The 25,634-nt window shown below is 40.6% G+C and overlaps 1 protein-coding gene across 3 annotated transcripts in view; it reads right to left on the bottom strand.

Moving 5' to 3' along the window:
* EOGT (EGF domain specific O-linked N-acetylglucosamine transferase) overlaps window positions 1-25,634 on the bottom strand; it is a 36,113-nt gene that overhangs the window by 8,741 nt on the left and 1,738 nt on the right. For 2 of the 3 annotated variants that reach the window (XM_072720493.1, XM_072720495.1), the window contains exons 3-13: window positions 23,305-23,540; window positions 22,060-22,160; window positions 21,309-21,417; window positions 18,904-18,998; window positions 18,447-18,551; window positions 14,203-14,309; window positions 11,210-11,313; window positions 5,496-5,588; window positions 5,073-5,144; window positions 4,623-4,709; window positions 4,038-4,106 (exon numbers count right to left, since the gene is read on the bottom strand). In XM_072720493.1, the coding sequence (XP_072576594.1) occupies window positions 4,038-4,106; window positions 4,623-4,709; window positions 5,073-5,144; window positions 5,496-5,588; window positions 11,210-11,313; window positions 14,203-14,309; window positions 18,447-18,551; window positions 18,904-18,998; window positions 21,309-21,417; window positions 22,060-22,160; window positions 23,305-23,514 (1,152 nt within the window). In that variant the 5' untranslated portion in view covers window positions 23,515-23,540. The remainder of the gene's footprint in view (window positions 1-4,037; window positions 4,107-4,622; window positions 4,710-5,072; window positions 5,145-5,495; window positions 5,589-11,209; window positions 11,314-14,202; window positions 14,310-18,446; window positions 18,552-18,903; window positions 18,999-21,308; window positions 21,418-22,059; window positions 22,161-23,304; window positions 23,541-25,634) is intronic. The other variant, XM_072720494.1, reaches the window with a different exon arrangement.

The following is a 25,634-nucleotide window of genomic DNA, read 5'->3' as shown; positions in this document are numbered from 1 at the left end:
AAACAGAAAGCAACAAAGCACAATTAACCTAGTATCAGAAATACAGCCATGGTTCTCTATGTCCATCACAATTAACCATCTTAACCCAACACTGTGGGTCGCTGCTATTCAGAAAGTTTTGCTCCTTTATCCTGTTGCCCATGCTTGTACACTATAGGACTGCAACGGTAACAAAGTGTCACTTCAATTATGGGGGAAATGCCCAGTGCTTTAGGTGTTTGTCACTTAATCCTCACATGAGTCTCCCACCAAGTCAATATTATTATTATTACGCCTATTATTTTTTAAGATTTAAAAATCTGAAATTATCTCTATGGCCAATGTGGGGCTCAAACTCACAACCCAGAGATCAAGTCATATGCTCCTCCAACTGAGCCAGCCTCAGGGATCCCCATATGTCTACTTTTTTTTTTTACATTTAATTAATTTATTTATTTGAGAGAGAGAGAGAGTGAGCCATGCATGTGAGTGGGGGTGGGGGAGGTGGGCGGAGAGAATCTCAAGCAGACTCTGAGCTGAGAGCAGGGAGCCCTACATGGGGCTCAATCTCAATATCTGAGATCATGACCTGAGCCGAAACTAAGAGTCGGATGCTTACCTGACTGAGCCTCTCAGGTGTACCCCACCCCTACCCCCGCATATGCTTATTTTTAATGATACAATGGAGGCTTAGAGATGTTAAGGAACTTTCCCAGGATCTTGTAGCTAGCAAAGGGCAAAGCCAAAATTAAATCTAGGTCATCTGACTCCAGAACCTGTGTTTTTAGTCAGTGCCCTAAACTCACCCATTTATAAAAAGCAATAGGCAGGGACTTCCATCCCATCCCCTCCCCTGTTACAGACATATACACAGTCATAGAATGGAAGTTTCTCTCTCTAGACAGCCCCCAAACTCCCATGAAGATGCTGCTTATGTCAAGGAGTTGAAGGAGCAAGGATAGGTTAGAATTCCATTTTCCAGGAGTGAATTAATCCCAGTGCATGAGCCCTGGCCTTGTAATGAGATGGGCCCACATAAAAAGAATCTCTTGTTTCAGAGGGTCCCCGAGCAAACAGGCTCTTTTCTACAATTTTTAGTCACACTGTGGAAGTGGCCACAGCCCTCTGATGTGACTATCCAACCTTGAGGTTGGGCAGGATTGCAGGAAATGTCATTTTAATGAGAGCATCTGGGTTTTATTATTTATTCACGAAACAAGGTACAGTCGAAGGTGCTTTCTTCTCTGCTTGGTAGCTGCCTTTTCAAGTGATGCCAATGGGTGCTCTCTGGCTCAGATTTCAGATCCAAATTGCCAAATCTCACCTGTGGGCAACATCGTTTGCACAATCTGTGTGACCAGATGCGAACACATCAGTGGCTGCATCACCTACTGGCACTACCCCTTTTTGCTGGACTGCTTTCCAGTGGTTTGATGCTGCTCCTTGGCCTTCTTGATGGACTGGGAACTAAGGTGGGTCAGCCTCCTCTCACATTTATTTGTGTTGGAGCAGTAGAGCTCTCTGGTTAAGAAGTAGGCTCAGCCCCTGACGACCCTGGCTCACCTCCCATTATTCTGCTTACTAGCTGGGTGACTTTAAGCAAGTTTTTAAACCTCTAAACCTCAGTGTTCTTGTCTAAAACAGAGTGTAATGATAAAATACACACCTCATAGGTTTGCTGGAAGCGTTGGATAACATGCATGGGGAACATACAGCAATACGTTTGGCCCATAATTAGCATTCAATTTGTGATACCTCCACCAATATATACTATTGATATGCCTGTCCATGAGGCTTCCCATCCATCTACCTCAACACTGTATCACTTGATACATTTTTATTTTCAGGTCTTTAAAACATAGACACACACTGCTCATTTCTTCCACCCACAGCTTCCAATCAATGTCTCATTACACCATATGTTCATGTCCTCCATAATCCATATGGATCTCAAGACACTAATTACATAATTTTGATCAGCCTGTCAGGCATCCAAATTAATCTGTGTAAATCATTTTACCCATCCAAACCTGCACCCAGTCCCCTCCTACTGAGCTTTTCCCATCTTAGTTCCACTGACCTGCTCAAGCTAAAAGCCTGGGAGTTCACCTCTAATTCTCAATACCTTTCCTGACCTGACCTCACGTATACCTGCATATCCCCACAGGAAGTCTCCTAAACACGATCTCCGAGACAGATCTTGAATCCACTTACTGTTACCTCTGCTGTCACCATCTTCATCTAAACTCTTACCGGGGCCACAGTGACAGCTCTAAGTGAATCCCCTGTTCCTACTCTTGCAGCCAAAGTAGTTTACAAATAAGTAAGCCAGTTCATGTCTCTGCCCATGCATTCATTTTCTACTAGCTGTTATGACAAATTTCCACAGATTCCACAGCTTACAAGAATGCAACTGACCCTTTCACTGTTCTACAGGACAACAGTCCAACAGTGAGACAGACAGTTGTCTGCAGGGCTGTGCTTTTTGCTCCTTCTGGGGGCTCTAGGGGAGAATCAGTTTCCAGCTTCTAGAAGCCATTGCACTCCTTGACTTGGGGCCCTTTCTCTATCCACAAAAACAGGAATGTGGCATCTTTCTGGCCCTGCTTCTATCCTCATGTCTTCCTCTTCCTCTTTCACTTTCGAGGAGGTGCTGAACTGAAATCCAGTCGGTGAAATGAATCCAGCTAAGCAAAGAGCTTTCCAGGCAGAGGCAAAAGATCTCTGGTGGAGACAGCTTATGCCCAATTTGTGAATCTATTGGGCCCTCCTGGGAAATCCAGGTTAATCTGTCCATTTTCAGGCCAGTTGATGGGCAACCTGAATTTCACCTGCAACTTTATCATCCTTTTGCCTGGTAAACTAACCTAGTCACAGGTTCCAGGATTAGGGATTAGGACGTGGCCATCTTTTGGGGGCCCATGATTCTGCCTACCACACCCTGCTGAAAACTTCACAGTGGCTTCCCTCACACTGGAATCCAGCCCACCCATCCTCTTACGTAGGCCTATGAGGCTAAAAAGATATGAGACCTCCTCACACCCTGCCTGACTTCTCTGACCCCTATGGGGTCATCTTCACCTCTCCCACTGTGCTACCTTCACACTGGTGACCTCTCCGTTCCTGAAGCACCTGAGGCTCTAGACACCATAGGCCATTTTCTTCCCCCCCAGAGGCAGTCTCATTGGCTGGCTTCCTCTTGACTGGGTCTCTGCCCAACAGTACCTCTTTAAACACCTTACCTGACTGCTTCCCCCTCCCTCCTGCATCTCCTGCCCCAACAAATGTTGTTCTACTTCCTTTGTAGCACTGCCCACTACCTGATATCACCTCACCTAGGGACTAGCTTACTTATTTCTTGTCTGTCATACCTTGAGAGCATAAGCTCTATGAGCACAGGGACCTTACTTATCCTGTTCCCTACTGTAGCTCCAGGGCCTAAAATATGGCCCAGGACATAGCAGGTGCTTAATACACTTCTGTGCAGTCAATCATACTATTGTGAGAACATCTTCCAGCCATGCTGTTTTAGGCAGGGGCCTTGCACGGTGATCTTATTTAAGTATAATGTGTGAGTTGATGTTATCAAAATGAATTTGAAAATCTGACAGGTGAATAGTTCCTAAGACACACAATCAGGAAAAAAATGGAGACTCTTCCAACTTAGCCTCTGGAGGCCACTGTATCACCACGTATCACTGTATCCACCAGCCCTCTATAGAAATACTCTCGCATTTCTGCTGCTAGTTTGTCCAGAGGCAGAATGTTTGGCAATCTATGGCAGTAAAGGCAGAATTCAGAGAGCTTCTGTCTCTGTTTCCACTCTGAGTTGGGGGAGATGAATGTTTATGGTGAGGTAAAGCTAGTTTGGGCAACTGGTGGTTTGCTGACTCCCAGTAGAAGTCCAATAAATGAACTGGGCATAGCCATCAAACTTTTCTAAAAGCTAATAATTTCAAATCAAAGCATTTAATGCAATGTATAAAAATATTAAATACATCAGTCACAGGAAGTTAAATTCAATATGATGATATTAAAAACACATACCAAAAACTAACCTCATTTTGGTTTAGGATTTTCCGGTATTCTGTGCTCCGTGCAAGTATGGTGACTCGGATTTTTCCGTCCTGTAGTCAAAAGGAAAAGGCAAAATCATGCTGCATATGCCTGCACAGATGAGTGAATGCTAGAACCTAAAACGTGATTCTCACAAGGGATGAAAGTCCATCAGGATACATTAAGGGAACTATTATGTTTTGAGCCTAATTCCTCCAGAGTTCTCTCAGGAAATGAAAATGCATCCACTTTAGCCACAGAAGACAAAACCTGTTTACTACACTTGTTTGGTTGGCTGGGTGGAATTTTTGGCTGGGGTTTGTGGGTTGAGGAGGAGATTGAGGGGAGAACAAGGAGACGTGAGGAAAGACAGGGAAAGGGAAAAGGGAAAAAAAATAGCACAGATTTCCACTGTCCCTTAGTTTATTTGTCGTAGGTTGGTGATATCTGATTCGGATCACTTCAGGTGAGAAACTGTTAACCCAGAAAACACTGTCTTCAGATTCTTTTTCTGAAAAGGTGGCACTGATTTTTATTGAGGGTGAGAAGTCAGGCCTGCATCAGAAAACCCATAAGGGATTCCCTACCTTGGGTCCCTCCTGTGTGATGTTCAGTCTGTGTAGCACATGCTGGGAAAAAGCTCTGAATAATCCAGTGTTTTGACAGCCAGATATCTAACATGAAAACAACAGTTCACATTACAGTGAATAATTGTGCATTACTATTTAAGATGTTCTCAAGTTATATATACACGTTCTTTTAAAACCTATCAAGAATAGGGATGCCTGGATGGCTCAGTCAGTTAACTGGCGGACTCTTGATTTTGGTTGAAGTCATGATGACACAGTCCGAGGATCGAGCCCTGAATCCAGCTCCACGTTCAGTGGGAGTCTGCTTGAGGATTCTCTCTCCCTCTTCCTTTGCCCCTCCCCACCAATTGTGTGCTCTTTCTTTTTCTGACTAAAATAAATCAATCTTTAAAAAAATATATCAAAAATAAATGTACAAATATGAATATGAACAACAGACATGCTTACCAAAGGGGTATTATAGAACAACCCGTATCGCATCCGGGGGAGTAAGGAAAAAACAGCTTCTTTAAAACATACCTAAGAATGAAGGTATTGTATGAGGTAAGAGGACCCAATTTCCACCACATCAAAATAGTACTTATAATTACAGAGAATAAATTTTAATTAATCTCTTTTTCGCATTGAAATATTTTCAAGAGTAAACTATTTCACTCAAGTGAAATTCATAATTTTGGAAAATCTAAAGGAAAAAAGTTTTTTTAACGCTACATGGTTAATAATTAAGAACGATTCAGTTATAAAAAAAGAAACTACCGAGTCACAAATCAATGGTAATAGCTAACAGAAACTCATATTAAATATTCATTTGATGAGTGAGTCATTTGTAATGATTGTTATTTACAGACATTTCAGGAAAGTTTCCAGTACCCTTTTGGAATCGTAAGTTTTCAAATGTATAACATCATAATCAGTAAATGCTTTCCATGTGTCAGAGAACAGGTCACCATATCCATAGGAGCTCTGAAAGTGCAAACAAAATAGGTTAGGGCAACAAAAGGCTACAATGTGGCTTGTTAAAAGTGCAACAAAATATCTGAACCAGCTTGACAGTATTAAAAACTTAATGATCCTAAACAAGCTCATAAAATTCATAGAAGAAAAACAGATTTTCATCTTAGGCCTGAACAAGTACCTAATTTGATGTAATGCCATCAGAAATAATCACCACGATTATAATTTTAGTGTGTTAAAAACCTTTTGGTTTTCTACCCCATCCCTTTCTACACTCATGTCTCCGAATAGCAGTTAGTGTGGGGTTTTTTCCCCTGTGACTCTTCCAACCAAATCACAGACATACAGCATATACAGACACCAACATCTGTACACACTTGGGTATTCTTGGTGAGCAAAAATTATCAGGGTAAATGGAATATACTTTTGAAAAGAAATCTCAAAGTAAAAATATCCCTTGAAAGTTCTAATACTAAAATATGGAACATTATCCTATGAAATGATCTCTCTATTGACTAAAGAATAACATGTGATAATTCCTCATTAACATTAATAATAATTAGGAGCGCCTGGGTGGCTCAGTGTTGAGCATCTGCCTTTGGCTCAGGATGTGATCCCAGGGTCCTGGGATCGAGTTCCACATCGGGCTCCCCATGGGGAGCCTGCTTTTCTCTCTGCCTATGTCTCTGCTTCTCTGTGTCTCTCATGAAAAAATAAATAAATCTTTTAAAAATTAATAATAATAATAATAATAATAGTATCTTGCATATTTCCTATATCCCAAGCACTTAAAAATCATTAACACCCCACAAATTTAATGAGTTAGGTGATATCATTACCCCAGTTTTACAGATGAGGAAACTGAGAACTAAATTTAGGTAATTTGCATAAATGGTAGTGCTGGTGTGTTTGCAGAATTCAGATTAAATTCAGTCTGTTTGCTTCCAGACTCCAAGCTCTTAATCTCTGTATGGCAATTTGCCTCACAGCAGGAAGTAGTTCTTTCTAGTACATTTACTGAATGCATTTCATTTTTGAAAAGTAGAAATTAATTATGTGCTCCATCAGCTAAAGGAAAGAGATCAATTTATTTAAAAATGGTATAACTTAGATTGAAAACTTCAGTCAAAATAAGTAAGAACTATGTATTGTGGGATGACATTCAAGGTCCATAGTGGGTTATACATTATGTTCATGTCTTTTTATCATTATAGCATTCTTTTTTTCAGATTTTGAAATTTTTATGTTACACATATTAGAGTTATTTCAAAGTTATTGAGAACTGTTAGATGTAGTGATAAAAAATTTTTTTTCCTTCGATGTTTCTCCAATCCCATTCTAATAAAGGCCTTCTCAACACCATCAAAAATGAAATGTCCCTATTCTGGTTCAATAATAAATAAAGGGCAATTAAAAGAAGTGATTCTAGATGGTTTCTTGAGATAAAATACCTCAGATAAAATAAGATACCTTTGAAAGGAAAAGTTAATAATAAAATAAAGCAATCCTGGCTGATCCCTTTCCAGGGAAATCATGTATTATTCAGTAACCACCAGCTCTGGAAGCTTCTTATCTACATCCCTCAACTTCAAATTATCTGCCACAGGGGAAGGAGGGACTTCTTTCTAGTCTCATGTTGAAGAATATTTGGATATTCTTAAAGATGTCATAAAACTTCCTCCTGTGTATGTCTCCAACTTAAACATGCATCTAACCTATGACTCAGAAATTCTCCTTCCAGGAATGCATCCTACAGAAATGCTGGGATGAGGGCATAAAGACATATGTCTGTGGAAAGAATGTCACTGCATTTCCATAAATAGCACAAAAATGGAAACTAAGTATGATTGGGGTGAGGGCCTGGAGATCATACACACACCCTGGCACATATCAAATACCAGAAACTCCGTAACATCCACCAAATTGAACACCATGTAACCACTGAAAACAAATAAGAACCCTACATGTACCCACTTGGAAAGATGGCCCCTGGGTGTTTTTCTGTATGTTGGTAAATTGAACACCAATAAAAATTAATTAAAAAAAAAAAAAAAAAAGAAAGATGGCCCCTGATATAATATTAAGTTCACAAATATGAGAGCATATTTTCTGTAAGGATCTAATAGAAACATTCCCTGACACAAATTGTATTATATCCTTATATAAATCCTTACATAAACTTTGGATAAGGATGTATTTATATTTGCTAAAGTCTTGCAAAAGATTCATACATGGTAACTGTAGTCAGTTACCTTTGAGTGAAATGGGGAAGAAAAAGAAAGTAAGGAGACCTTTTTCTATCTATCTATCTATCTATCTATCTATCTATCTATCTATTTATTTATTTATATTTATTTATTACATCCCGATGACTTATTTATTTTATAATTGGATATCTGTACTTCTTGATTCCCTTCATCCATCCTGTCCACCTTCCAACCTCCTCCTCTCTAGGGACAGGAGACTTCTCTTAACTTTACATACTTCTGTGTTGTTTGAACCCATTACAAACAGGTATTATTTGCAAAATTAAAAATAATAATAATGAAGCTATACTACTACTCAGCACAAGGAAATGTGGAAAGCCTGCAGTAAGTTCCCTTTTATTCATTCTGCTGAGTGAGAGCAACCTTGCTGTGGCCAGAAATGCATCTGCAGGACTATCCCTCTGTGCATCTCTGGGGGCTGGTGGCCTTGCCCAGCTCACCAAGGAAGCCATGTGCCTGAGGAGAGGCCAAAGTGCTAAGACTGGAGAGGATGAGAGGGAAGGCCCACTATGTTTCCTTGAGAGGACTATTTGTAAAATGTCACTAAGATGTGGACAGTGACCACAGCCACCGCTTGTTCTTCTCCCAGGCACGCTGCTCAACCCTGGCTTGGAGGCTACAGCATTCACGGGGGGAGGTTTGCATCACTATCTTCGTAGGGGCTGCAGTGTCACTTCATCCAAGGCCTTACCAGCAAGAGAAAAAAGTGAAGCCACACGACACCTTAATGCTGTCCTCATCCAACCTACAGTGTCCTGTGGGCCTCAATTCTGAAGCTACTTGGCAGACTTACTTGTCCCAAGAACCTGACTGAGCATCTAGTAAAGACCTCTGTGCCCAAGTACACAGGTTTGAAGGGTCTGCACAGAGAATACCAAAGGAAGGACGTAATAGCAGGGTGGCAACTGTGCTTGGCTAAATCTGGCCTGTCTGTGCCTGCCTAGCGTGGTCAGACTGCCCTAACATCATGCACCCAGTTAACTGAGTAACCTGGGACTTCACAGTGGCTGGACATGTGATCTATGCCCTCCCAGCAGGTGCAGAGAAGGGGAGGGTTGTAGAAGTTGGCTCAGTTTAACTCAATCTGCTTGAGGAAGACATGGCAAAACATGCAACAAGAGATAAGGAAGCTTCTGGAAAAGTGTCTAAAAAGCTTTCCATCAACTTAATCTGATCTGCAGAGAAGTAGAGGGAGGGGACAGAGCACGGTGGTTTCAGGGCACAGGACTGGGGTCTGGCTGCCTGACTTGGAGCCCTTACCGTGTCCTCTCAGAACACCTGCCTGTGGCTCAGCCTCAGCTTCCTCAAATAAAAACCCTACTCCACAGAGCGCTGTAAGCATTAAATGAGATAACACCAGTTATCTCAACCATTCCGAGTTAATCATTCAGTGCTTCTGATAGCTAGTGATGGCAGCCTGGAAGCATTTCTACAGAGAGAGGAGGAGAAAGGAAATGCCGTGCCTTCTGCTCACAAAAACATTTTCAAGAATGGAAACTATGTTGGTAGCCACATTGGCCCATGAAAGGGAAATATAAATCAAAAGAGAATGTTAACAGGCCAAGAATTATTAACCAGTTCTCATGGGACTTAAGGTCCATGGAGCTGTGATAAAGAAAACCTTTCTATGCAGCTCTACTATGAGCCTCCTGTCTGCGAAAAAAAAAGACACTGATGAAGCCATTTCCCCTTCTGCACAAGAAGGTGACCCTCAGATAACTGGCTCTCATTTCCTGTTCTCCGGAAATAAAGACGACACATGTCAACTGTCTTTTTAGGTAAAACACTACTTGCGATTTGTTTATTTTAATATTTTATATATTTATCTGACACAGAGAGAGCACGCATGGCAGGCAGAAGGAGAAGCAGGCTCCCAGCTGAGCAAGGAGCCCGATGTGGGACTCGATCCCAAGACCCGGGAATCACAACCTGAGCCAAAAGCAGATGCTTTACCAGCTGAACCACTGAGGTGCCCCACTACTTGTGATTTAAAAAGAGGCTTGATGGGTACATTGAATCTGGACTGGGGAAAGGTACAATGACTCTTGGAACTGGCCGTGTGGTATGGGGATCCTGGGGCCTCGGCCAGTTTGGTTGGTGTGCAGGAGATATTGGTCCCTGTGGGGCATGAGATGCCGGTACCTGCCCCAGGTGGTTCCCAGCCCCTCACATCTGAGCTGTGCTCTTCAGGCCTCTGGAAGAAATGCCTGAAGCTGCCCTGCCAGCAAGCTGTGGTCCCCCTGCAAGAACGATAGGCCAAGCAACTTGTGAGTTGGTATGTCTAGCTGAACTTTAGATGATCTCTAGTGGCTGTTCCAACTTTACAGTTGAGGCAGCCTGCCACGTACATCATAAACCACTTGTTCTCCCTATCATTGTCATTGTCACAGTCAACATGCAGAGTACATGTGCTATGTGCCAGCACTATGATTGGTTATAAACTCTACGGTTTGTCCTCAAGAAGACACTGATCTAGATACCAGAATTATCCCATTTCACAATTGAGGAAATTGGAGCAACTTTAGGAGTTACCTTGGCAGGTGGAGCAGGATATGGGAAGAAGCAGGGAAAAGGCCAGCAAAGAAAAAAAAAGAGAACAGTCTGTGCTAAAAATAACTAAGCAAACAGCAGGTATAATTCAGAACATACATGTCTTTATGCTTATGCCTAAGACTCGCCCTTGTTAGTGAGCTGATACACACAGCATTGTCACCGAGCAAGTAGCAAAGGGGAGCTCTACAATCAAGCAAAGGTGAATGGCAATTACAGGAAGCCACACTGTAAAACGTAGGCAAGCTCTCCCCATGGGGGTCAGGTGGGTGGTCAGAGAGGGTAAGCAAATGAAGCCTTCACACGTGTGTCTCAGAAGAACACTGAGCATAGGTCTCTGGACCTCTGCCTTCCCCAAGGGGAAAAGTAATCTTCCACTGTTTCATTCTAAAATTCAAAAAAACAGGGGTGCCTAGGTGGTTCAGTTAAACATCTGCTTTTGGCTCAGGTCACCATCCCTGGTCCTGGGATCAAGCTCCGCATCACATGGGGCTCCCCGCTCAGCAGGGAGCTTGCTTCTCCTTCCCCTTCTGCTGCTCCCCACACTTGTGCTCTCTCGCTCTCTCTCAAATAAATAAATAAAAATCTTTTTAAAAATTCAATGAACAAAGTTATATACAGGCAAAGGTACCTGCCTACACATATGTGGACATGTACATGCAGATATACGTTCACACCCATCTGCACAGGTATGTAGATGTGTATATATTCCAATGCGGGTGTCATAGAAAATTCCATTTCACCACATCAGAGCCATACAGTTACTGAGCCAGGCAAAGAAAAAGCTGAAGCAGAGAGCGCATTCTTACTTACAGTGTCCCACATCACGATGTATACATCTGTGCTGAATGAATTATTAACGTGCTGCGTAATATAAAGATTGACAAAATCACAGAAGTGGTGATACATGTTAACGCCTAGTATTGGAAAAAAAAAACTAGATTAATTAACCCCAAAGAGCAAAGGATTCAACAATTTTTATTCTACCCCAGCTATTTACAGGGTGATAGACTTTAAGCTGAAAATAATTGGGAGAAAAAAATAAGAGTTTTTTCATACACAAAAGGATCTGTATTCAGGTAGTCCTCAATTAACAGAGTATGTTCAAAAATTCACTGTAAAATTGGCTATTTAGAAATCAGGAATGCAGGGGAGCCTGGGTGGCTCAGTCACTTAAGCATCTGCCTTTGGCTTAAGTAATGATCCCAGGGTCCTGGCATGGAGTCCCTCATCGGGCTCTCTGCTCAGTGGGGAGTCTGCTTCTCTCTCCTTCTGCCCCCCCCCCCTTGCTTGTGGCTCTCCCTCTCTCTCTAATAAATAAAATCTTTAAAAAAGTAAAGAGACCCGCAGCCCTGTATAACTTGAAGGTGTATACAGCATAATGACCTGACTTACAGACCTGCTTTTTTTTGCATATACACTAAGCAACAAGTGATCAGTAAATTACAACAACAACAAAAATAATAGAAGTTTATTTAGCTCAAAATGGAGTAGAACTATAAGACCATGAATGCTGATTTTATTTTTTATGATCACTTACTTTTAAAAATCAATTAAGCAATATCTATTATCATAGAAGTATTGACACTGATGGCCCTATTAACATTTTGGTATTTTTCATTCCTGTCTCTTGTTTTCCCTTTTTTCACCACTGTTTACAACATTGCTTCTAAGGAAAATATTAGCCAAGTATCATTTAAAAGGGCTCAGTGTCTCATGTTCTAATTGAAAGAGCATGAACCTTGGAATCAGAAGCACCGGGCTGAATCCAGCTCAGCCATTCATGAGCAACATTCTCAGATGAGTTGGTAAAGTGCTTAAGCTTTAGCTTCTCTACCAGAAAGAGGCAATCCTTAACTTAGGTGCCAGCTTTGTTAGGAGACATCCAAAGATCATGTAGTGCACCTAAAAGCACCCGGCCCCGTGCATGGCACACAGTGAAACTGTAATGAAGATGACCTGGATCCTGCTGGCTCAAACAGGGGCAAGGGGAGTGTGGGTGCAACTATTTCTAAGTTGGTAAGTCCGTCAGTCTAAAGAAACCAAACATGCACTCTTTTGACTTAAGTATGCAGGACCCAGTGTCCAACCTGGCAATATGTATATCTAAGTGTCATGAAATTTCAAGAACTGACAATGTGAAACATGTACTTGAAAGACAGAAAATGTTGACTGAATGAAAAACAGTGACTCTCAAAAGCAGAAATCACAACATATTCTGACTTCACTCCCACAGTGAGTAAGAATGTTCTATGCCTGAAAATCAGAGTAAAACATTCTCAGTTTCTGTAAGTCAGGTCATTATGCTGTATACACCTTCAAGTTATACAGGGCTGCAGGTCAATTACACCTCAGTGGAACAGAAAGAAAAAGGAAAGAAAATTCTTTTTAGACTGGTATCTCAGATGAATATTTGGAGACACTCCTTTAATCATTCAGAACCATTTGGCAAAGAGCATATTTTCAAATTCATGAGAAAAAGAAAGTTTTGTGACAACACATCCTTATTTCAGGGTGAGCACACGGCACCCATTAGCTCTCTCGTGTCATCCAGCAAGTTCGTAACATGGACTGAGGAACGCAGCCCAGACTGGTGCTCAGTGGTACAAGGATTTTTCAAGGAGGGAGAAAATGCAGGTTCCGTGCTCAAGAAATGTGCCCCTAAATAGGTCTGTGTTCTGTTAAACCTCATTCTCTCATGGTTAAGAGTCAATGTGGAAAGGGAAACGGGATGAGGGTGTAAGTCAGAAGAAAAAAGTAGAATTTCAAATAAAGGAAAGAAACAGCCCAGGTCTACACTCACCTATTATTTCCATTTTATATAGTTAGCTGCTTGAGTACCAGCACCCATTTAACAACTCCCGCGCATCTACCTCTTTTGCAGGCAGATCACAGCATTTGCTTGGCTCCTTTTTAATTTGCATATTTAAAAAATGAGTCAGGACCTTGAACACAGCATTCTTGCTCACTCTTAGTTCAAAAACCTCAACTTGTCTGGTTTCTGAACCTAATACTTTGTTATATAAGAATTACAGCTTCAGGAGGCAGAGCACACTAAAGATATAATCAATAAATTATAGTAATTCTGAAACATCCGTGACAGAGGGCTCTCCGTATTTCACTGGAAGCCCAGCCTCTCGTGCATTTTGATGTGGTGTGGCAGTTATCTTCACCTCTCATAATGAGACACAAATGTGGCCTGGCCCACATTTCCCCTCTCCAGGGCAACTGGTTCACAGAGTTAAAGCTGCACTTGCAAGCTGACAGTCAGAAGCTCTAAGTAGAAATGGGAAAATAATTATAAATTTAACTTCTTTTTTATCCCCCCAAGAATATACTGCAGTGCTGACTTCCAGAGGAATTTTAAGTTCACTTCAGTCAGGGAAACGGTTTTAGAAAGTTTGCCAGAAGAGCTCAGTGGGCATTCCTTTTCTACCCACAAGTATACACATAGTTTTTACTTTTAATTTTTTTCTAACGAAGCACAACACAAATCAAGTGATTAGAGAAATCAGATGGGGCAAATTTAGTTCCAGAAGGTGTCCATGTATCTTTTTCGTTCATCTTTTGATTCTGAGTGAGTCATTTGATACAAACGTGCAGGTTTCCTCTAAAATACCAAATGTATTATATAATGGGACATTCAAACCAGCTCACTTCTTCAGAGAAGAAAGCAAAACCCAAACCCACTACTTATGTCCCACAGACTCCCAGAAAGTCACAGGAAATTACTACATACACATGTCAAAAAAGGAACAAAGCCTAATTCACCAATAAATAAGTAACAGACACATTTAACTTCTCACCTGCATCCAGTTTCATGAAGTAGGTTGGTTTTTCAATAACAACGTCACATTTAGCATCTTCTATAGGCCTGAAGTTGAGCTCAGTATAGCTCTGCAGCTCAGCAAACCTGGAAAAATGAATTGGGAAATGGTTTCAAAGGGGTCCTCTTGAACATCAGACTGCAACACTGTAACTTAGGATCTGCTCATTATGGGGGTTTTCCTTCTAGTATATACTCTTATGAAGATGTGGAACTTCTCCAACATACTAATACTTATATAACTTGATACCAATTTTAATGCTGAGATAAAGAACAAAAATGACTTCAAATTTCAGCCTCAGGTGCAAGATAAACTTGGAATTTTCTAGACAAGAAGAAATTTACACATTGAATTGGCTAAATAATCTACCAGTAAAGTGGGAAGATTCAAAAAGGCGTCCTGTGATCTTGTGATAGACTTCTTGGATGCTGAGACAGATGGCATTCCAAAAATTATTGAGTGCCTCAGAAAGACAGCACACAGCTAAGCTTCTCAGAAGAAAGTAAAGTCCTTTTTCTCAGAAAATATCTTTGGATACCACATGGCACAGTTTTCTTCCTTATAAAAGAAGACAATCGCAAGCATGTGCCAAGAGATATTTAGAGTTAACCCAAAGATTGTTTGTAACCCTTCACCTTTGAGACCACAACTGATGTAAACTAATATCAAAAAAATCCTTTTAAATATGCACAATGCTGAAATATTGTAGTGGCTTCAAAATATGTCCACAAATCCTTTGATACTTCTCCCTTTAAGAGGTAGAGATTAATGCCCTCCCCTTAAGTTCGGGCTGGACTTAGTGATTCACTTTTAAGGAACAGAATATAGCAGAAATGATGGTATGTGATTTTTGAGATTTGGGTATACAAAGACCGAAGCCTCCATCCTAGGGCATGTGTTTGGTCTCTTGTAGGCACACTTGGGGCCTCTCTTTCTGGGAACTCAGCTGCCATGCTATGGGTAGCACTAAAAGAGAGGCCCACATGGCAAAAAGATGACACCTCTAGCCAACAGACAGAGACAAACTGAAACTTAGACCATGAGTGAGCCTAGAAGCAGAACCTCTAGGCCGAGTTGAGCCTAGAGATAGCTATAGCCCCTGTCAATAGCTGAACTTCAACCTCATGAGACATCATAGGCCAGAACCAGCCAGCTAAGCTGCCTTCAAATCCTGACCATCAGAAACTTCATGAACTCATAAAATGTATTGTCTTAAGCTGTTAAATTTTGGAGTAATTTGTTATCAAACAGATAATAAATAAAAATATACACTAGCTTATATTTTGGAGTAATTAGTCACATGGCAATAAATAACTAATATAAATACACCTTAGGGAACTTCCAACCTTTTGGAATCAGATACCGAAATGTAGTAGGAATCAAAAGGCCCACTAGAATGCAGGACTCCTACTTTAAAACTCTATTAAGTGTTAAAAAGAAACAAAAGGCTCAAGATGGAGTCACTTGTGTTAAGCCCATGTCACCAAACCAAGGCTTAATGCCTACCCTAATTACAGTTTCAACCTTCTCTTCGAATGTATTCTTAATCAGTCTATAATTTTCAGCACCAATGAGGTCATCTGCCACACAGACCCTGTCTATCCCCCTATAGGAATGAGGTGATCTGCCCCCTTCTGCCTAGAAAAACCTTCCATTTTATACAGCTCCTTGGAACTCCTCTCTTTTTGCTAGATGGGATGCTGCCCAATTCATGAATCGTTAAATAGAGCCAACTACATTTCAAAGTTACTCAGCTGAATTTTGATTTTTTTAAAGATTTTATTTATTTATTCCTGCAAGTCAGAGAGAGAGAGAGAGAGAGAGAGAGAGAGAGAGAGAGAAGCAGAGACACAGGCAGAGGGTGAAGCAGGCTCCATGCAGGGAGCCCGATGTGGGACTCAATCCCAGGACTCCAGGGTCACACCCAGGACCAAAGGCAGGCGCTAAACTGCTGAGCCACCCAGAGCTCCCCTGAATTTTGATTTTTAACATGAGTTAGGAAAGCTACTGCATAGTGGAATATAAATGCCATAGAAATGTATAGTAGATTATTATCCTGAAGAATTTACTTATTAGCATGAATATTTGACCTCAAAAAATGAACATTACATAAGAGTATCCTATGTGACCTGTGATATTGTCATTTATAATATGGTATATACATATTTGGTATTCATTCCCATTCCCTCTACACAGAGTTCCAAAATCCTTGGAATTTCCAAGTGACAAAAGCCAGAACGGTGCTACCGAGGTACTTTCAGACCTCCCTAAGATTGGGGGCTGGCTTCTAGGAGAACAAAACATGGGATAATAGGGTTGGAGCGTTCATTCACTCTTCCCCCACACCATAGGGGAATAAAGACAGGCTGGAATCAATTGCCAATATCCAATGACTTAATCAATCACTGGCCTATGTAATGAAGCCTCCATAAAAACTGGAAAGGATGACACTTGGGTGGCTTAGTGGTTGAGCGGCTTCCTTTGGTTCAGGTCATGGTCCTGGGGTCCTGGGATCGAGTGCTGCATCAGGCTCACCCCGGGGAGACTGCTTCTCCCTCCGCCTATGTCTCTGCTTCTCTCTCTGTGTCTCTTATGAATAAATAAGTAAAATCCTTAAAAAAAACCCAAAAGATAAAATAAAACAAAAAAAAGAAAAGGAGAAGGCTCAGAGGGCTTCTGGGTTGGGGAAGACATGGAGATACGGGGAAAAGGGGGTGCCTGAAGAGGGCACAGAATCTCTGCATCCCTTCCCCATACTTTGTTCTATGTATCTCTTCCATCTGGTTGGCTCTGAGCTGTATCCTTCTATATTAAACCAGTAGGCTAGTAAGTATAATGGGTCTCAAAGTTATTTGAGCCATGCTTGCAAATTAATCTAACCCAATCTACATCCAATTGGTCGGAAGCACAGGTGACCACCTCGGCTTACAACTGGGGTCCAAATTCTGGGACTGAGCCCTTAACCTATGGGATCTGATGCTGTCTCTGGGTAGATGGTGGTAAAATTGAGTTGAATTGTAGGACACTCAGCTGTTGGAGAATTGCTTGGCGGTATGTGGAAAACCTGACACACAGGTTGGAATTGAGTGCTCAGCTTCAAATAAAGGGGTAGCATGTTCTTTCTGATGACACAACAGTTCTGTATCCTAATTGTGGCAGGAGTTGCATGCACTTGGACATGTGATATAAATTTCACAGAATTATGTATCAAAAATAAAAAAATTTTAAAAGTGCATATAAACACTGGTGAAATTCCAATGTGTTTAGTTAATAATGCCATACCAATGTCAGTTTCCTGGTTTTGATCATTGTGCTATGGTTATGTAAGATGTCATCATTAGAGGAAGCTGGGGGAAGGGTTACAACAGCAACTCCTTGTATTATTTTTAAACTTCTGTAAGTCTAAAATTATTTTAAAATAAAAAGTTTTTGTAAAATATCCTAATTTCTTAATTTCTAGAGATAACAAGTCAGACCACAGAACTAGTTTACTATTAAAAATGTTGAAAAAAAAAAAGGAAAAAAAATGTTGAAAATCAAAATACATCCACCAATTTATATAAAGTTCAAAAAGCTGATCAGAGGTCTTGAAAGTCAAAGTAGGGTTTACAACTTTGAAGAGGAGCCTGGGGTGCCAGTGGAGCTAACGGGGGGCTTGATCTCAAGACCCCAAGATCATGACCCAAGCCAAAGGCAGATATTTAACCAAGTAACCAGGCACCCCTAAATGTGTATTTCTTTAAAAAATTGTTCCTCAAACACATGTAAAATTATGAGGACTTAAGAAAAATTCATTTTTGAATTTTTTTTCTTTCATTAGTAATCAGTAAATCCTATATCATACTTCCTAATATTTTATAAACATATATTTAATTCATATACAACTGATAGATTCATTCTGTAGCCAAATTCTCCACAAAAGAAGTAACATTTTCCATTCAAAAATCCCTTTCAGGGGATCCCTGGGTGGCTCAGAGGTTTAGCGCCTGCCTTTGGCTCAGGGCATGATCCTGGAGTCCCGGGATCGAGTCCCGCGTCGGGCTCCCAGCATGGGGCCTGCTTCTCCCTCTGCCTGTGTCTCTGCCTCTCTCTTTCTCTCTACGTCTATCATGAATAAATAAATATAATCTTTAAAGAAAAACAAAAATCCCTTTCAAAGTCTGTAAGTGTCAGAAACAAAAGCAAATATTTTAGAAACATATTTATAAAAAAAATAATCTTACCAAGACTGCAGAGGGCTTTTGCGCTGACCTTCAGACAGCAACGTCTGAGTGTCAAGTGTGCAGTGTCCTCCAATTTCGCCACTCTGGAAAAAATCTTCCTTAAATCTGGTGGATGACCAAAAATTAAGCTGAGTTTGAAAAATGTCATTACTACTTAAGCACATGGGATGGAACTAAGGTGGTTTACCAATTTCCAAAATCAGTGTGTCATTATAATTTTAACTCTATTATAAGAGAACGTTTCAAGCATACATGAAAGTAGTAGAAAGGTACAGAAACCCAATGGACCCAAACCCAAATTTGCAATGATCACCCTGTGGCCTGACTAGGTCTTCCATCCTCCACCCGTTCCCCAACCTCATTGCTATATTATCATGAAGCAAATCCAAGGCAATTACCCCGGACATGGAAATATTTCAGAATTTCCATTAGGTTTTAACATCAACCACTTATGTACCTGTCATGGTTTCTCTTGATGTTTCTTAAATCAAGATAGAGATTGGCTGCTCTGCAATACTGGAGATAACGGGAACACAGAAGGCTTGAGTCATGCTGAATTGAAGTTGAGAAAAAAGAGAAAAATAATGCCAGGTACCAATATTTTGAGGACACTCTCAGACTCACCAGACAAAGTAACAGCATGTACACTGTCAGGCTGAAACCACACAACGTGATGAGAATAGCATCTCTTTTTTTTTTAAATTTAATTTTATTTAAATTCAATTAGTTAACATATAATGTGTTATTACTTTCAGAGGTAGAGTTCAGTGATTCATAAGGAAGAATCACTTCTGAAAGGCAGCATCTGTGGATGGATTTTTTTTCCCCTCCCAGCAGACTCTGGTCAAGCCTAGTTTTGCCAGTGTGCATGCTCACTTTTAAATTACTACAAAGAATGCCCAAATGTTCTATTTATATCATCTCAAACTTTAAGGCTTTATGCGTGTTTTCACTGTAGTCTTCTTTATAAAAAAAAAAAAAAAACTCTCAAAGCCATACTACCCTTGTAGCTATGCGAAAAAGCCTTTTTCAAAGTCAAGCCAAATGAAACAGAGAATAATGCACACATAACAGACGCTAAAATGAAGGCTGGAAGGGCAGTCTGCCAATTTTAATATGAGGTGCTTTCTACAAACCATAAAACTTCTGGGAGTCCCTGTCTCAGCAGCAATAAGAGGGCGATGTTTTTTAAATCACTGATATAAAAGAGCTTAAGAGTCAACTACCAGAGCCTGTTTCTCTTTTTACCAGTCTGGCTTGTGCCAAAATAGGGACAGTTTCAAAAACTTTTATCTGCTCTAGATTTTATTTATAGATTTAAATGCCTTTTTTTTGTTTTTGTTTTGCCATAATTCCCAATGAATGCAAAGCTTTAACCTTAACCCACATGGGGTTCTGGAATCAGTAGTTGGTAAGGGATCATGCTGATTGGACAAAATATATCACAGTAGATCTTGGCCAGGAAAGATCCTACATATTGTCAGGGATGGGGTGTGTGAGGTGGGGTTGTGGCTTTCCCCTTGCCCCTTCCACAGGAACAGGTGGACTCCGGCCAGAGTATGCAACACACAAAAACCAATGTATGTTAAGGGCATCCTGCAGCAGTGCAGGTTAAAACCACGCCTTCCTCCTATGGGATTCATCCACTTGCCTACAACTGCTTCGGGTTTATTATATGATACCCCTAAAAGCTCTACAGAGGGATCCCCAAGGGGCTCAGTGGTTGAGCATCTGCCTTTGGCTTAGGTCATGATCCCGGGGTCCTGGGATGGAATCCCACATCAGGCTCCCCGCAGGGAGCCTGCTTCTCCATCTGTGTCTCTGCCTCTCTCTGTGTCTCTCATGAATAAATAAATAAAAATTTAAAAAAAATTTTAAAGCACTACAGAGCATATATTTAGTTTCTTAATGAAAGTAGACAAAGAAACTTTTTTTTTTTAATTTTCTAGACTGCCTCCAAGAGGTCAGAGACTTGGCCAGAGCTCAAGAACCTTGACAGATAAGACACCTTTAATAGTAAGTGCTCACAACCCCACAGACCTTTGAAAACTAACTGAGCCCTTTGCTGGGAGCCGGGTCTCACACTGAGCAATTTTATAAGCAGAATCTCATTTCCTCTCTAGCACAAGCTATGATATAGGCATAGCCTGAAAGAAAAGGAAATTGAAACATAGAAGGGTTGGGTACTCTAAGAATCAGGTTTTGACCCTACAGCGCGGAGTCTGCTCTTGTCTCGACTACACAAAACTGACTCATGGAGCATGTTTGGCTTACCCACTGAGCGTAAGGTACTGCGGTTGGAAGCCTCACAGAAAAAGAACTGTATCTGATTTCGAGATGACAAGTCTACCTATTTATTAGCTTTGTGGTTCTGGAGAAGTCGCTTGACCTCTCTGAGGACCTTGTTTTCCTCTGTGGCCAAGTGGCATCAGTAATACCTACCCTGTCTCTCTGCTATAAGGCCTGTGAAAATCAAGCTAGCTTACATACAGATAAACTTTTCGCAAACTGTAAAGTCCTAAACAGACAGAGCAGTATAGAGGGAGGGGGTGTGTCATCTGTCCCAAACTACTTGTGAGGGAATTTGGAAAGATGCAATTTATCAGTTTACCTTCTTTGGCGTAATGTTGGGGGGCGGAATTCTAAACCTGGTAATATTTTAACTGCCTCAAAATATGACCATCCAATATATGTGTGAAAGTGAGGACACGGCTTCCAAATGAAACAGAACAACTTCTTTTAGAATGTTAAATGAAAGACTAAGCCAATATATACAGGAATAAGGATCCCTCTCATGGAACCATTTATCTTGTTTTTACATGACAATCTAAACACTAGGAGCATTTGAAGATAAATACCCACCGGTTCCTCAGGCTGGCAGAGAACATGCAGCTCCTCCAGGCGCTCTCCTGCATATCCAAAGTCAGCTTGTTTCCAGAATATGTCCTGGGCTGATTCAAGGGTATCTGTCCTATTCACAATCAAAAAGATTCTTTGATTTTTCTTTCTCTCTCCCTCTCTCTCTTTTTTTTAACCTTTTCTGAGCCTTGAATTTCTTCCTAAAGGTTAAACTGCCAGAAGTCTGACATTAATTTTTTTTAACAGTCATAATCTCCCTATAACTCCCTTGCTATGTGAAGTTACCAAAATAAGTTATTCACAGACTTACTTCCTTACACTAAAAATACACAACAGAAATGTATGATGTTAGGGTTATCTGGAACTGAAGAAAATAAGAGAAAATGAGCTACTAATTACTGTATTTTCTTTACTCCACTAATCTCACATGTATTGGAAATACTAATTACATTTCACACTCCCCTCCACAATCAAGAAGAAAGCATCAAGTTCTCTTTTTAGTGGTTGTTGGGGGGAAATACTTTCTGGTGATCCATATTGTTTTCTCTCTCTGGCAGAGGAAATAAGAGATATTCCCGTACAGGGTGGGAGAAGGGTGGGGAGGTAGGTCAACTTGAATTCATGACTGTGTAAGCAAATTAATATCTAAAGGAAATATTATCTAAAGCCAAAAGAGTCTAGCTGCGAGGTGGGGCATCATCATATACTGCAAAGAAAGATGATGTAAGGGGGAGGATTCCGCCTAGAAGCTTACCATCCCATGTCGATGTAGGTGCAAACAGGGTAACCAAACCTGAATTCTGGTTTGCAGGATTTCTCATAACCCCAGCAGTATTTCAGATTCTCTAAGTGTTTCTAGAACATAAAACATGTACATTTAGACAGAAGGTCTCCCTTCTTCTGACAGTTAGAGATGATTCTTCAGATTTTTCCATGCAAAAAAACAAATCTTCATAGAACTTTCGCTCTTACATCTTCTAGTACACATTCATGTAATTAAAAGGATTAGAATAAACCTTAAGAATAACGGTCTCAAAGATCTAACAACAATGATCCTTAATCATCACTCCTCCGCCACCAAGTCGGTGCCCCAACCAAAAGCCCAGGCTTTCCCTACACTACCAAAGACCACTTGAATTGGAATTTCCCAAAGGAGCATAATGAAACTGCCTTTCTCAGTGAGCAAAGTGATTCTTAAATCAGTTCCTAAAAAAGTCACATAGAATGGAATTTCTATAATCAAAAGAATCACAGAAAATTAAATGGATCAGCTTGACTCATCAATAAAGATCAACAGAAAGGCCACAAAATGGGTTAGCTCTGCAGCCCTGAAGGGACACAGCAGAGGCTGCTGGCGGGGGAACCTAAGCTGCTCTTCTGCAAGGCTCAGAAACAACATTGGTCTGGTTCCCAGGTTTGCTTCTCCATATGCTTCCTGAGCCAGCACCATGGGAAAGGAAGTGTCTCACAAGGCCCAGCTTTGATCTCTGAGACCTCGTGAGACATCTTAATGGGCTCCAATTTGAGGCGTTTCCAACAACTCTAAAACAGAAGGAAGGCCATAGTAACAGTCATAATTATGTGGAGACAGAGGCGGAGGTGTTATTACCAAAATTAAATGCTAAGAGACCCTCTCAAGGCCAGTTGAGAGGAGAAAAAAAGAGGTGTGAAATTCTCTAGTTACTTTTAATTAGACATTCTTGTCTGGATAAATTCTAATTCGCTTTGTTTACAGTGTATACAAATAGTATACACTGGCTGACTATTTCATTAGTGATTTAGATTTTAAATTTTATTCACGATTCAGATTTTAAATCTCATTCTTGTGAAGGGGTTGGAATATAATTTTAAGCAAAGTTTAAGCACTTACAAGCACTAGATGCAAACACGCAAACAAGGTCTTATAGCTACCTTACAGAATGATACCTTCAAGTTCAGGTGGTAAAGTAGAACCAACATCCTTTTAAAAATAAATAAGAGGAGAAAAACTAACACCTACCTTATAAGGACAATGTGAGTCTTTCTTACAGACCGTGGCAATATGCCTATTATTGTGCAAAAAGAAGGGAATGTGCTCCTCGGGCAAGCGGATACTGGCATAGTTAAACAGAGGTTCGCCTGGAATGCCATCGGCCTTGGGAGGAGCCTCATCTTGGCCACTCAGTGAAACATCGTGAAGCAATACTCCAAGGACAAGCAACTTTAACATAGCAACCTCCAAACCTAGAGATCAAACTAGAAAGGTTATTGTTAAGATTATCTTTAAAAAGTCAAAGGGGTCAAGGGGTCAGTATGAAGGCACAGAACCTTGTTACACCACTGAGTAAAAGCTCCTTGGTTCAACACGTATTTATTGCGTACTGCTCTCTGCCCCAGGCACTGTTAGAAGCTATGTACACAGGAGGTGAACAAAACCAGGCCCCTGCTCTGATGGAACTTTAACCTTTTTCAAACTTTTTTCAGTCAAGAGCCAGAGAGTGAATATTTTTGGTTCTGGAGGCCATACAATCTCAGTGGCAACTACTCAATAGTACTTTTGCCATGAAAACAGCCACAGCCTATCCTAAAGAATGGAGGTGATTGTGTTCTAATAAGACTTGATTTATAAAAATGTGACGAAGGCCTGAATGTAACCCTACTTATTACTGATGCCAGAAATAAAGTAGGTAATATGATAGGCAATAAAACATGGTGGTTCAGTACATGAACTCTGAAGCTAGACCACCTGGGTTTGAATCTAGCTACAGTTTCCCGACTATATGATTTTGAGCTATTTAACCTCGCTGTGCTTTAGCTTTTCTCTGTAAAATCGAAATAATAATAAACCTTTCTCATAGGGCTGTTGTGAAATAAATCTTGGTAAAATGCTTAGATGTACCTGGCACATTAAATGCTATATAAGCGTTTAGTGAGTAAATGTTTAAAACGACTTGGGATGATGGGGGAAAGAAGAGGTTGCTAAATACTATTTGGGCTGAGACTTGACTGATGAGGAGCAGGGAAATCATGCCAGGGAGAGAGAAGAAAAGAAAGTACAATAGTTCTGAGCATATGTATATCTGCTGAATAAAAACTAATAATCATGGGGCACCTGGGTGGCTCAATTGGTTAAGCGTTTTACTCTTAAACTTAGCTTGGGTCTTGATCTCAGAGGCATGAGTTCAAGCGCCGCACAGGCTCCACACTGGGCATGGAATCTACTTAAAAAAATAATAATAATCACAATCTTATACAGGTTCCTACTATGTGCCAGGTACTGTTCTAAGTACTGAGGATGCAGCAATGAACGTGGAGTCTAAAACTCCTTATCTTTGTGAAGCTTACCTCCTAGGGGGTATGATAATGATCTATAATAACAGTAACTACAACTTAGAAAACTTAGAGAGTGTGCCATTAACCTGTCCCCATCCTGCCTTAGCAATGTGAAAAGAGATAATAACCATTATGGACCTTATTGCACATCTAACTTACCTCATAAGGATTAAATCTCATGGACTAGAATTGTCCTATGTATCCTAGACAATAATTGTCCCATTCTTGGTTCACTTTAGTGGTATATTTTGCTCTATGACAAAAAAAAAAAAAGGTGCCCTCCCCACTGAATGATAGGACCATATTACACATTAGCTAGTCCCCAGCAAGATCTGCAGTCACTGAGGCATGTTGAAAAAACCAGCTTTCAGAATCAGCCTTCAGTGACTATGGGTAATTAAGATGGGGCCTTTAGAAACAAACTGCTACATTCAATCTAGCCTAAAGTCCCAAGGTCAAGGTTTCATAACAAAAGAGTGTGGGTACTGAAAAGGAATCCTTTTCTCCTCTAGAGTGGTAAATATAGTGGTTTCTCTCATTCATGGCTCTGAAGAGTATATCGTTACCTGTTGTAAAGGTGACCTGAATTAAGACTTTTTAGTTAGGATTTTCACCCAACAGAGAGTTGATAGTAATTCTACAAAATGTAAAAATACATATCAGGGCACCTGGGTGGCTCAGTGGTGAAGTGCTAAGTGTGTGATCCCGGGATGGAGTCCCACAGACTGCTCCCCACAGGGAACCTGCTTTTCAAGTCTCTGCCTCTCTGTGTCTCTCATGAATAAATAAATAAAATCTTCAAAAAAAAATACATAGTAATAGTGCACTTATAATGGAAATATTTGTCTTTAATTATCAGAAGCACACAGAAGCCGTTGTTATGCCTTAGGTATCTGAAATGTGTCAGAAATGTAACATATTACCTTAAAAGGATACAAAAGTAGACTTTATCATTCAGATGCTATTTTGGATTAAAGGAAATATTAAAGGAAGAAAAAAAATTAATGAGAAAACCTC

The sequence above is a fragment of the Vulpes vulpes genome, chromosome 9, assembly GCF_048418805.1.
Source record: "Vulpes vulpes isolate BD-2025 chromosome 9, VulVul3, whole genome shotgun sequence".
In the NCBI taxonomy this organism is placed as follows: Eukaryota; Metazoa; Chordata; class Mammalia; order Carnivora; family Canidae; genus Vulpes; species Vulpes vulpes.
This window is presented reverse-complemented; position numbering and strand designations above follow the sequence as displayed.